We start from the raw sequence: 14,087 nt of genomic DNA, 5'->3' as shown, positions 1-14,087 counted from the left end.
AGTTATGATGTACCCTGTACATCATAGGTCGTTAAAGGGTTAATGTGCCGTGCTTCACATACACACACAAAAAAACCAAACACCATTCTTCTCACCTGTCCCGCGTTCCCTCGGCCCCTCAGGCTGCTTCATGCGGCCCCCAGGCCCGTGCCCCTGTTCACTATCGCGGCCGGTGCAGGGGCCGCAGCCGCCGTCAGTGATTTATGTCAGATGATTGTGTTGCCGGTGCGAGAGCGCAAATCCGGAAAAACATTCATCTGACAAAGTGCAGACAGTGGCTGCGGCCCCTGCACCGGCCACGATAGTGAACAGGGGCACGGGCCTGGGGGCCGCAGGAAGCAGTCTGAGGGGCCGGATGCGGCCTGCGGGCCGCGTTTTGAGACCCCTGACGTAGATGGTGACCCCTTTCAGAAAAGATTAAAGCATATCATTTCCAGGGGGTAACCATAAAATCATTTTAACTATATTGGGGCCTAGTGACAGGATGAAGAAAAAAAAAAAAAATAATCACAAGTGCAATTTTAGGAAACGGGAGCAGCAGAACTTCTCAGAAGCACAAGATCATTGGATCTAAACCATCAATACCTTTGTATCATATGTATTTCACCGGACAAGTGCTGAGCTGTGAACTGCAGCGTCGGCCTTATTCAGGTAGATGCACTTCCTTGCAAACTTTGGAAGACTAGAGCAGTGCTGCTGTCTCAATATTCAGGATCAGTAGGTATCAAAGATGTCAGATCCTAGCTAATCAAACACTAGATTGCAAGTCCTATCAACATGGCATATCGTTAGAAGACGGAATAAAATTAGGAGATGGGAATAACTCAATGCACGGACACATTTTTCCTGCAGTCAGTGTTAACACGAATATGTCATTTCCATGAAGATGGCCTAATATTCCCGATAACATTATTACTAAATTAACACTAGTCTAGAATTAGTAATGAAAAAATGATGCCCTAACATATTGCGCTCAGATATATACATCTTCCAATGCCGCACAGACACTGAAATCACAAAGGCTGTATGTAGGTCAGGACAACGCCGTGTTTAGGAAGCCGGCTCTACCATTTCTAGCTTTCTATTATCATTCCTTATCCTCTCTGTGCCATTCACCTGAGGGGAATCTGGTCTCCTGACACAAGGACATGAAATCCAAATGCTTTTAATTTTTTTTTATAATAAGAATGATGGTGGATCTCACATAACACTATTCCTTAGGCCATCCCTCAATGGGACCTGGCTCTTCATGAATGATTGATTGGACATGACAAGCTGGCTCTGTACAGGAGAAAGCCTGAGCTCTTATTATCCACATGAACAAACTCAAACTCTTCAAAGTCTCACAAATGGTAAAGGCTTGTCTAATTCTTAAAGTGCGAATATTAAATAAGGTTAGGTTCCTTATAACAAAATCTTGTTAATAACTTATAATGTAGTACTGTACTATTATTGGAATCACGTGGAGGAACTTATCGGTACTTCATTATTCCAGTGAGTAGTCCATCAACACAATGAAAAGTGTAAGCCACCGCAACAGAGGCTATAATCAAATTAGCACGGCACCATCCATCGGAGAAAGTGCGCAGTGCCGATCCCAAAGTCCTTCTGGAAAGCGGCCTCTATTATATCAGTCTGTCACTCTGTTAACCAGGACCTGTCACTTGTTATGAATGTTGTTTTTACATTACATGTAATGAATGGACATGTGGGGGTCTTTAGAGTGGGAGAAACCCAAAGGAGAGAACATCTGTTTAGTGTAATAGCTGAGGATCCTAAATGAGGTACCTTTAAAGGGGTTGTTTAGTTAGTAAATCTATGAAATAAAATGTGAAGATCTTCTATTCGTGATCAGCATCTTTTGGACAGAGTGATCATTGGTTAAAGGGACTCAGTCAACAGGCTTCTGCTATGTAATCTGAAGCCATCATGCTGTAAGAGGTAACATGCAGTTTGCAGCCAGCCATCTCTTATTTCAAATTCTGTTTTTGTTTACCTGAAATGTTAGTTTAAGCCTCTTAGCTTTATCATTAGTGGGTCTCAGGAGCAGTGAGCTATAATCCGACTGCCCGCCCTTCTGTGATTCACAGCTTCTGTCTGTGGAAATATACTGATAGCCTGGTGTGGGCAGGGGCAGCTCCCAGAGCTCTGCTACATACAAAAATAATATCTTTCACTTCGTCAGATCGGCTGCAGCCAGTAATCCAAGTGATACATTGTTAGACTCAGAATCTCTTTGCCTACATCATGCTGCTCTGAGATGAGGCAGAAAAAACCTGCCGACAGATTCCCTTTAAAAACCAACGAGTTAACAGACCGGTAGGAACCATGGAAGCTTTGGTACTAGGGCAAAGGGGCATTTCGCAGAGGACTAAATATATTTTTATCTGATTTCATTACGAATTCTTAGAACTACCAGATGATCCCTAGTATACAAGTTCCATCATCCCATGATACGAAGGCAGAATTATTACAAGCTGTCTAAACAGTCCCAACTCACACGACAAGGTAAGATTACATAAAGAACAGACACAAGATAGCCGAGGCTTTACTGTACATTCATATATTAGGCTCAGCAGGTTTACTTACGGTCCATGTCTAAGCAGAAAAAGAAGATTTTTCTGTAGTGTCTTTATGTTTATTAAAGTTTTACTCAAAATCCTACTGCAACAAGACCAGATTTACCCCGTGGGTGACAAATATCTGTGTACAATTTGATCCAGGAGCTATAAAGCATTATTTTATTTTTTTGGGGGGGCTGCATTTTTCTTTTCTCATAAGGAGATCTCCACCCACCTCTACTCGACTGCACTTTGCACTAAGGGCTGAATCATGAAGCAAAGAATCAGCGTGAACTCTGCATAAGCTTTCTCTAAGTTCAGCATTTTGTTTTACAGCCTAGAATAATTCAAAAGAATGCAGACAGAAAAATATAGAATAAATCAGGATCAGGTACATTTTACATATGTCCCTATAACAATTTATGGAAAAAAAAATTTTGATTAGTCAGCAAATTATTACCGTAAATGACTTGGAGGTCCAGTCTATATGCTTTTCTTTTTGTATAAATGGGATATGAAAGGCATCAAGCAAAAAAGTAACAGATTTTGCAAGCCTCATACAAGACAATGAACAAAGGGTAGCTTCATCAAGTCTTCAGCTCTCCGATACAGGAGATTTGTTTGCATTAGTTATTACACATGGGCGCAGACATGAAACATAGCTTAGAGCTTATTAGGAAAAGATGATCATGTCTATTTATTGAAAATAGTTGTCCAGGTGAGACAACACCTTTAAGCAAAAAATATAATGATAAAAACTAATATTATATCTATCTATCTTTATATCTCTATATATATCTATCTATCTCTCTCTCATATATATATATATATATATATATATATATATATATATATATATATATATATATCTCTAGCTATCTTATAATTTGACCGGACGGTATAGTTCAGCCAAAAAATGCAAAATATATTCCTGGCTTCCATTACAAAGCACAAAAAAGATTTCTATAAAAAGCGTATAGAAGGTGTTGAGCCCCTACTATATTATTATAGGGAATCTGTCAACAGGTTTTTGTTTTTTTTTTTCATCTGATCTGAGAGCAGCATAATATAGGGTCAGAGATCTTAATACAGTGATGTGTCACTTACTGAGCTACAAGTACTTGCTATAGTTATGATAAAACATCTGTTTTATCCGCAGGAGATTATGACTAGCGGACTAGTAAACCTGCTGCCATGTAGTCCACCATGTTTATGAGCTCTGTATAACCCCTGCCAACCCGACTGATTGGCTGCTTTTTGCTTATGCAGTGTACACAGAAAGATGCCAATCAGTGGTGTGGGTGGGGTTAAACAGAGCTCAGTATTCAGAGAACTGGTAGATCATCAGCAGCTAAAACCGTGACACAGCTAAAACAGCAAGCAGCCCAGTAAGTGATACATCTTTAGAACCCGGGTCTCTGGTGACAGATTTCCTTTAAAAGCAATGGAGGTAAAACCTACAAATTCCGGAATCTCAAATTCTCAAAGTTACAACATAATCCATTGGTGTAATGTCCCACAATGCCCATAGAATCCTAGATTCAGAACAAGGCTCCACAGGTTACTCCTGGTCAGCGGCAAACCCAGAATTTCTCATGCGCATGAGAAATTCCATGCATGCCACTGTCCAGGAGTGACCTATGGAGCCTTGTGCTCGGAACGAAGCTCCATAGGATTCTATGGGCATTGTGGGACATTCCACCATTGGATTACGTCAGAACTTCAAGGTTTTGTTTTTTTTTTTTTAAATTAATAAATTGGTTAACGAGGAACTGTGGGGGAGTCTTTATTCAAATAAACTATTTTTGTGTGTTTTTTTTACTTTACACTTACTGGGTTAGTTATAGGGATGTCTGATACACTTCTCCATTACTAACCCCTAGGCTTGATGCCAGCTGTCAATTCACATCAACCCAAAAATATTACACCAATTGCCACTGCATCAGGGCAATTGAGAAGAACTGAGCAAAGTGGCAGAATTGGCTCATGTAATATTATGCTTTTTTTTAGGCTGGGAAGGGCCAGATAACTATGGGCCTTCCCAGCCTGATAATACCAGCCCCCAGCTGTCTGTTATTAAAAATAGGGGGACCCCACAATCTTTTTTTTTTTTTTTTTATATATATAAATAAATTATTTATATATAAAAAAAAAAAAAAAAAAAAAAAAAAAAAAAAAAAACACTGACATGGGATCCCCTCTATTTTTAAGAAGCAGCCAAGGTTAAGCAGAGAGCTGAGGGCTGCAGCCTGCAGCTGTCTGCTTTACCGGCGCTGGTTATTAAAAAAGGGGGGACCCATATTTTTTTTATTTTTTGTTTCCAGCAGCGTCCAAGTATCTTCTCCAAACCAAAAGCTTGTAGACTGGCTGTGCTGCAGGCTTTCAGCAAGCATTATTCAGCATCCGAACTCTGACAGACGTCCATGAGAAATCAGTGTTCAAGTTTGAGTTCCAGACACTAGATGTCCAGTATGAACCCGAAACTTTACAGATTGGGTTCGCTCATCCCTAGAGACAAGCAGCATATACGACCACCTCTACCTTCCTAAAAGTACACACTGGGGCTCCTTTATTGTATGCTTATGGTATCTCCTACCAATATGCCATATATGGGACAACCCATTTCAAAAATGATGGGAACCTTTAAAAAATAATTACATGTAAATAAAATTACAAAGCATCAAAAAGTTAATTAACTCAAATAAAATAAATGTGAGTGTAGTAAATAATCCATCTTGGAGATGCAGACACATATTGCACCCGCTTACCACTAAGGCGTTCTTCAAACCCATCATCTGTACGGTCGGGGAAGAGTCTTGCGCAATTAGCTGCTTAAGCTTCTCTCGCTCAGCAAAGACAGTGCTATAAGCAGACTTTAAAGTGAAATAAGCTGCAGAGAAAAAAAAGTGAATATTATTAACCAACTACTTCATAAGAGCATCCACACGAAAAGGCAAATGCAAATTCAGCCGCACTACGTGCAATAGAATTCAATACATTGGCACAAATGGTTCCAAATGTATCAGGATGGAAAATGCATACTACATTCAGCACATCTTACTACTGTACAGTGTATACATTGCTTTGGCTCATGGCTGTTGGATATGCATGCTGTTGTGGAAACCCCTTTTTAGAGGGTCGTTTTAGGGGAGACAAGTGGTATCGCAAGTTACTGCTGTTGATCAAATCAGGGCAGTGCTCAATCAGAGACACACACAACAGTATCAGTTTATGTGCAAAGCTCTGTCTGACCAGTACACAAAGTGAAGGGCAATAGTATGCACCAAAATATGGTGCCATTCCATAATGATAATTGCAGGTGTCTGTGCCATCTTTTTTGAAATCTGTATTAAAGGGAACCTGTCATGGCCAAAAACGCTATTTACCGTACCTGCAGACAGAAAGTTAATCTAAGTAAATAACATTAAAATCCTGCCTGGCTGCCTTATTGGAGCAGCAGATACAGGGAGAAAATTACCTAACATCTTCCCTGCAGCTTCTTGTTTTCCATCATGCAGTCTAAGGAGCGGTTACAGACAATGCTCACTACAGTCTCCAGCTATTTGATTGACAGCCTGCTCTGCATACGCATACACTTCAGTGCAGGCGTTTAATTAATGTGCTGGGGAGTGATTTCACTGTGCTCATTTTTTGGGTCAGCGGTGATTTTAACCATGTCCTGCAGTCTGAAGGACAGGCAGCAGGCAGCTGCAGGGAGAATATATGTTTATTTTGTCCCTGCAGCTGCAGCTCAAATAAAACAGCCAGACAGGATTTTATTGATATTTACCTACAGATTAACTATTTCTGCAGTTAAATAAGTTTTTGAACAGGTTCTCCTTACAAATGGCACCAGCCAGAGATCTTATATTACAGTCCATTTAAAAAAAAAAAAGGAGGTGTCCAATACAATAAACAGGAGTAGAAGCCACGTTAAAAAAAACAAAAACGTGTTCATAAAATGTCCTTAGTGACTGTATGACTGATAATGGCACATTTTCAGACACTTAATGTTCTGACTCATTGATCTTGAATAGAAGTGTGACTCAGTAATGCCAGGGTGCAGCGAAAAAGTTCAAGCTTTTATTTTACACGGTCACCTAAGAACAGAACATGAATAACATGTGCCCACAGAGGATCACGAGCGCCGTATAATACATTTAGAGCAGGCGTTCATATCCAGGACACACTCTTGACTGTTATGAACATAAAAATGTCAGAAGGATTTTTGTCTTGCGTCTCGAGTCTACAAAAGCAAGGTGAACTTTAGAGAAATAAAAATGATTAAATTGCAGCAATCAGTGGTTTGGCAGCGGTCCAATAGCACAGGCATGTCTACATCTGCATTTTGATACATAGGACATTAAACACAAATACATCACCTCTAAATGTGAGGCACCTGAAATCACCCCATCATAGCACAGCAAAAAAAAAAAAAATTAAGACAGGAAAGTTCTGATTGAAACTTCAATTTCCTAAATTTGGATTTCAGTGCCAGGGGTTCATCAAGGTTCATGGAGTCCTTAAAAAGTGCTTGGATGCCACAGTCAAATGTTTTTGTTTAATAGGTTATAGTCACTATGACGTTTAAGTATTTTCATATGCGAAGGGGGATCATCCCTCCTAGGCCATCTATATGGGCATGCAGGTCATAGAAAGTAAAATAAAAGGATACTGGCATATCTGTGATCTGATGTCTAATTCCAGAGATATTCACATTTTCCTTAGTATATAAATGAGTTGTTAAAATCTCAGGTCCGGACACAGAATCTGCCTCCAGAGCTTATTTTAAATGAAAGGGGGAGGTACCAGTATGAGACATGTAATGAATGACAGTCTGCTCTCTTGATCTGCACTTTTGGGTACTAGAGGTGGGGGGAGAGAGAAAGGCGCAGATAGGGTCTTACCCGATATAACTCTGATTAATGTAAAGTAGGAAAATACGATGTGGAAAATACGATGTGGATTGGCAATAGGTGTGTATGGGGAGGGTTCACAAACGAAAACCGTTTGTGAACCCTCCCCATACACACCTATTGCCAATCCACATCGTATATATAGCCTGGGTCTCAGCTTCCCATACACGGTAAGTTTTTTAACTGCATGAGAGGACACACACAAGCTAGGGACCCCAACGTAGAGAAATACTTTGGCGTAGTGTTGGGGCTCTATTGCATTGATCAATTCAGTAGCTAAATTTCTCTTGATTCATATATTCATGGCAGTAATGCAGGTTCCATTTTTCACATTTCATTCTTACATATAGCTATTGAATTTTTCATGTCAGCATTCACACAGCAGTTTCTGCTATTACCGTATATACTGGCGTATAAGACGACTTTTTACCCCCTTAAAATAATGGCTACAGTGGGGGGTCGTCTTATACGCCGGATATAAGGGGGGGGGGGGGGGTATATATATATATGTACACTGCAGCGTCCAGGGGAGGTGGGGGCAGCAGCTCTGGAGCACAGGGGAACGCTGCGGGCTGCAGCCTTTGATCTCCTGCACCCGCTCATATAATATGCACAGCCGCTGTCCATCTCCAATGGTGCTGAAATCGCACGCAGTGAGGGGCTGGGGCAGCGGTGCATATTATATGAGCCTGCGTCCCAGTGTGATCGCACATGCCCACCCCTGTGTTAGATTTGGCCCCCAGGCTGCTGCTCATTCTAAAATAAAAAAGCTTTACTTACCCCTGCAGCGTTTCTCCCCGTGTCCCTGCTTCCACTGTGATCAGGCAGGCAGAGAGCTCAGCCTGCTGTGCCGATCACATGACCGCACTGAGAACCAGGAAGTGGAAGAACAGAAGCACGGAGCCAGACAGGAGGGAGCTCAGCGCTGGAGGAGATAAGGAAAGAGGGTTTTATTTTACTATGGGCAGCAGCCTAGGGGCCATATCTGACACAGGGGGACTTGTGCGATCTATAGGGGCCATGGGCAGCACTATGGGGGCGATATCTGAGCCGAGCCGCGGGTGCAGGCCCCACAGAGCAGCAGAGTTGTGTGTATTTGTCTGTATGTAGCAGAGTTGTGTGTGTTTGTCTGTATGTAGCAGAGTTGTGTGTGTTTGTCTGTATGTAGCAGAGTTGTATGTGTTTGTCTGTATGTAGCAGAGTTGTATGTGTTTGTCTGTATATAGCAGAGTTGTGTGTGTGTGTTTGTCTGTTTGTAGCAGAGTTGTGTGTGTCTGTTTGTAGTTTGTAGCAGAGTATAGTACCATTGTTTCAGTCCAGTTGTGGCTTTATACAGCAGGGAGGAGCATTCCTTGCTGTACTAAGTGAACATTGGAGCGATTGATCTGTCAATGGCCCTTTAAAAACATATTGTACGGCTCTCGCGGAATTAAAATTAACATGTTGCAATCAAAGCAGACTTTTTTTCATTTGGGAGCGGGGTAGTCTTATACAGTGAGTATATCCCAAATTCTATATTTTTAGGGCAGAAGTTGGGGGTCGTCTTATACGCCCAGTCGTCTTATACGCCGGCATATACGGTACATGTATTCCCCTTACATAGTCACTGGTGTGCATACCTTATCTCCCCATAGTGATGTTTTTTTAGGTTTTTGCACCCAGTTCAGACATAGAATGGAGTTCCAAACGTTATTTCTTATTTGCTGCCAATCATTGGCCATAATGCAGTGGTCTCATGCCGTCCATTCAGGCTTCACCTGTGAGCAAAGTGATTGCCAGCAGTGGTCACATGTGCATGTATAGCATGTCATCCCTGCAGAATAAGCCAACAAGACTGCCGGGACCAGTTCAGCACTGGGTAATGATTCGGTTAAGGCTGGTTTCACACTACGTTTATTTAACATCCGTTCAAAACGTTATTTTAGCGGAAATACGGATCCTGCTTTTACAGCAAAAAACGTATGCAAACGCATCTGTTATTTTGCAGGATCCTGCACTGGATGTTTAGGGGCGGGCATTGGAGTCATGTGATCGGGAGTGAGGGGAACTAGACTGGGAGCCGGCTTCTGACAGCTGCAGACACTGGTAACCAAGGTAAACATCGGGCTTGGATACCCGATATTTATCTTGGTTACGAGTGTCTGCAGCTGCTAGGAGCAGGGCTGTCTGCACACGTAACCAACGTAAACATCGGGTAACTAAGAGAAGTGGTTACACGATATTTACCTTGGTTACGAGTGTCCGCAGCTCTCAGGTGGGAGAGAGAGGAAGGGGGAAAGACATAGATAGAGAGAGAGAGGGTGAGGGAGGGAGGAGGAGAGAGAGACAGATTACGCGAGACTGGTTCTGGGCATGCTCAGTACTTTCTGGGCATGCTCAGTACAAAAGCAGGATCCTGTCTATCAGCACGCCAGCGTTCACCTGCGTTTGCGTGCTGTTTAGTCAGGATCCGGTGACTTGCAGTATTTTGACGCAGCTCAAAAACGCTACAAGTAGCGTTTTTGAAACATGTTAAAAAACTGCAAGTCACCGGATCCGCACTATAACGCACGCAAACGCAGGTGAACGCATGTTAACGCGAGTCCATTGCAAATGCATTGAAATGAAAACGCATTTGCACTGGATCCGCTTTTCCGCTAAAAAACGTTATGGACGGATGTTAAATAAACGTAGTGTGAAACCAGCCTAACCTTGTCATATTTCCTGCCATCGGCTCAATTTTTTTCAATTCCAAGAAAACCTACTTAACCATAAAGAATGTTAAAATAATATCAATGGAATTGGTTAAGTTAATGGTTAAGTTCTTTATAGTTGTAAGACCTCCATTATCTAATACAGAGCCTCAAATCCCCCTGCCTATCAACATAGCACCAAATGCACACATTTTTGCCTACTGATAGGGATAAGGCAGGGACGTCAAACTCAAATACACAGTGGTACAAAATGAAAAACTTGGACTAAAGCTGGTGTCACACTAAACGACAGCGACAACGACGTCGCTGTTACGTCACCATTTTCGGTGACGTAACAGCGACCTTGTAAGTCGCTGTTATGATCGCTGCTTAGCTGTCAAACACAGCAGAAGCAGCGATCATAACGTCGCTGTGCTACATGTGCAGAGAGCAGGGAGCCGCGCTTAGCGCTGGCTCCTTGCTCTCCTGCAGCACACATCGGGTTAATTAACCCGATGTGTGCTGCAGCTACATGTCACAGTTCAGAGAGCAGGGAGCCGCGCTTAGCGCTGGCTCCTTGCTCTCCAGCAGCACACATCGGGTTAATTAACCCGATGTGTGCTGCAGCTACATGTCACAGTTCAGAGAGCAGGGAGCCGCGCTTAGCGCTGGCTCCTTGCTCTCCTGCAGCACACATTGGGTTAATTACCCGATGCGTACTGCAGCCACATGTCACAGTGCAGGAGCCGGCACTGGCAGCAAGAGCGGAGGCCGGTAACCAGCGTAAACATCGGGTAACTAGGGAAAGGTCTTCCCTTGGTTACCCGATGTTTACGCTGGTTACAGCTTACCGCAGCTGCCAGTGCCGGCTCCTGCTCGCTTCATTTCGTCGCTCTCTCGCTGTCACACACAGCGATGTGTGTGTCACAGCGGGAGAGTGACGACCAAAAAATGAAGCTGGACATTCAGCAACGACCGGCGACCTCACAGCAGGGGCCAGGTCGTTGCTGGATGTCACACACAGCGACAGCGACGGGACGTCGCTGCAACGTCACAGAAAATGGTGACGTAGCAGCGACGTCGTTGTCGTCGTCGTTATGTGTGACACCAGCTTAAGTCTTGGGCTAATCTTGATATTTATGGAACAAATGTCTACAAGTGAGGACGTTTTCCTTCTCACCCAATTTAACGATGAACCTTTTTATATGGGAACAAACTTAATTTGGAACAAGCAAAGCTTTATACTAGAAACACAAGAGAAATGAAAGGTCACAAAAAGACTCATCTGTGACATTGATTTCTTAAATAAAATAATTAAAAAAAAATCTACCTCTCTCTCTTTTTGTAGCCTTCTGAGTTACATTTCAATGGTAACCTTTTATTCACAGGCTCATAATATAATAATAATAATAATAATAATAATAATAATAATAATAATAATAATAATAATAATAAGTCATTTCATTCAATAAATATCCAACCAGTCAAGCCCATGCCTTGGATTAGCAAGAAAAAAAAAAAAAAAAGTGTATTAAGAAAACATTCCTTCAAGCCCTGATCTACTCTGACACCCATTGGTCCAGGCCAGATGCCTGGCATCTTTTTTTGGATGTTGGTACATCAACATTTGGGGTCGGGATCTGAGCTGAGGAAATCCTCAGGATTGAGTGAAGGTGTTCATCAGTGAGACATCTCCTGTGTGAAGTTCTGTTCGTCTTCATCAAGGTGAATAGTTGACGACCCCGATATAGACCGCATTTGAGCAGCGTTTGTTTGGAGCTGGGGCAGTGTGTCAGGGATGGAAGGAGTGCAGTGCCCACAGCATCTTACTACTCTGGAGCTCGATCAGCTCCATGTAGAGGTTAGTTAGTGCGGTAGGGAGGTGAGGAGCTGAAAAAATGTGTTGGGGGAATCTACCTAAGGTAGGGGGAACCCCAATATTGCAAGAGACGTTAGGGTTATGGCAACAGATTGAAACATACAGGGGAATGCAAAGGATGTGGTGACTGAAATAGAAGGAAAAATAGGGAAGTAGAGCACATCAGTAGATAAGCAGCACTGAAACCTTAATATTCCCAAAGTCAAAATGGGAGTGAACAAAAACTATAAGATCTCAATACATAGGGAAACGATTGCAATGTGCAAAAATAACAAAAGAGAGTGTACATGACCAAATGGAGTAATAAGATAAATCATGGCCTGAGCACATCGGCTCATTACCTTACCTGCACTCAGCTTCTGGAGGGTAGAGGGTAGTAGGCGCTTTGTGTGCGGAGCTGTATAGGAGAGGACAAGGGGAGTGCGCGCTGATGTGGGGAGAAGAGAAGGGAGCTACCGGCTCAGGTGAATGCCGGTCAGGAAGCACGTCATAGCCATTACTATGCAGCAGGTTGTCAATAGCCTTGTAGTAACCAGGGAGCACGCTGGACCGGAAATGCAGGATTTGTAGTATTGACAGTGCATGCACTGTCTACTGGCGGGCCAGCTCTAGTACACATTTGGTATTTACACGTGGGTCAAGTACACAGTGGGCCTGAGTTTGACATCTACTGTTCCAGTTGACCCTGGTTTCTTAGTTGCATTTCGAACTGAGGAATCGGCAACTTGGAAACGCTTTGATATCTTCTTGTGGCTCAGTGTTTGGGGTCCTGGGTTCAGATCCCACCAAGGACAACATCTGCAAGGAGTTTGCATGTTCTCCCTGTGTTTGAGTAGGTTTCCTGCAGGTTCTCCGGTTTCCTGCCATACTCCAGACGTACAGATAGGGAATTTAGATTGTGAACCTCATTGTGTACAGTGTTACTGATTTATGTAAAATGCCGTGGTATATGTTGGCGCTATATAAAAATAAAGATTATTATCTAAGTGATAAGAGATAACTTACTGATTGCTACGGTTCCAACAGCCGAGATCAACTCTGATCCAAAGAATATGGCTCTGTACAGCTCCGTCTACATGGAGCAGAGGTGGAACATGCTCAATCTGTGCTCCATTCATAGTCTATTGAATGGCCAGAGATGACAGAGTAGTGTGCTCGTCACTTTCGTCAGTCTCACACAGAATGGAGGTGCGCATACTCTACCTACCCCCCATTTGGATACAGCTGAGCAGAATCATGTTCTTGGGTTAATGGGAATTTCAGAGGTCTGACCCCCAGTAGTCTATAAGTTATCCTTATTAGTAGGGAATAATTTATACACTTGGTGCAACCCCTTTATGTAATACAAATCTGATTGTCTGCATTCATCACTAGTCATCCTCAATGTTTACTGCAGATGGCTGGAGTTAGCCTTCATTTTATCATGCAGCTCTGTGTCTATAAAGGAGATTTGGGGCTAAGGAACAAAAACACTGGACTAATATATATAATAATCAGCAAAAACTTTTAGATTAAAAAAATACAATTCAGTTTGCGGATGGACAAAGCAGTGTTCACTGTAACTAGGATTCTCTCACCTTTGTGTGCAATATGACACAAATCATCCTGCATCTTGGAGAACTCGGAGCTGTCCGATCCGCTGGAGTATTGTTTCTCCTCGGTATAATCTATGGTGGAGAGGTTTGGGTTGGAAGCGTGCAATCTTATATTCCCAGCAATGGTTGGCGGCACCTATGTTAAAAATTGGGGACAAGTGTAAAAGCTGAGGACAAAGAGCGCAAAATAGGGTCTTACCAGATATTAAAAGTGTAATGTGCAGGAGATTACACTCCCCTTATGGGGTTGTGAAAGTCACAATGCCTATGGATAAAGATAATGGCGGCTGCTGCAGCCCTTCGTGGAGGGATCTTCAGTGCTACAGAGGAGAAGAAAGGTTAACATCGCGCTGTCGCCAAAAAGGAGGAAGTTTGTTGATTCATTAAAGTAATTTATTTTATATTATACGGTAGGTCTATGCGTTTCAGTGCTCAAGTCCCTTCTTCAGGACCAAAAAAAGAAA

General features: G+C 42.6%; 1 protein-coding gene across 4 annotated transcripts in view; it reads right to left on the bottom strand.

Moving 5' to 3' along the window:
- OSBPL3 (oxysterol binding protein like 3) overlaps positions 1-14,087 on the bottom strand; it is a 297,701-nt gene that overhangs the window by 58,125 nt on the left and 225,489 nt on the right. For all 4 annotated transcript variants that reach the window (XR_012724374.1, XM_075315350.1, XM_075315352.1 and 1 more), the window contains 2 exons: positions 13,606-13,759; positions 5,330-5,451 (listed from right to left, as the gene is read on the bottom strand). Coding sequence is in view for 3 of the 4 variants with exons in the window: in XM_075315350.1 (XP_075171465.1) it covers positions 5,330-5,451; positions 13,606-13,759 (276 nt within the window). In the remaining variant the exon portion in view is untranslated. The remainder of the gene's footprint in view (positions 1-5,329; positions 5,452-13,605; positions 13,760-14,087) is intronic.

Source organism: Anomaloglossus baeobatrachus, chromosome 6, assembly GCF_048569485.1.
Source record: "Anomaloglossus baeobatrachus isolate aAnoBae1 chromosome 6, aAnoBae1.hap1, whole genome shotgun sequence".
Classification (NCBI taxonomy): Eukaryota; Metazoa; Chordata; class Amphibia; order Anura; family Aromobatidae; genus Anomaloglossus; species Anomaloglossus baeobatrachus.
This window is presented reverse-complemented; position numbering and strand designations above follow the sequence as displayed.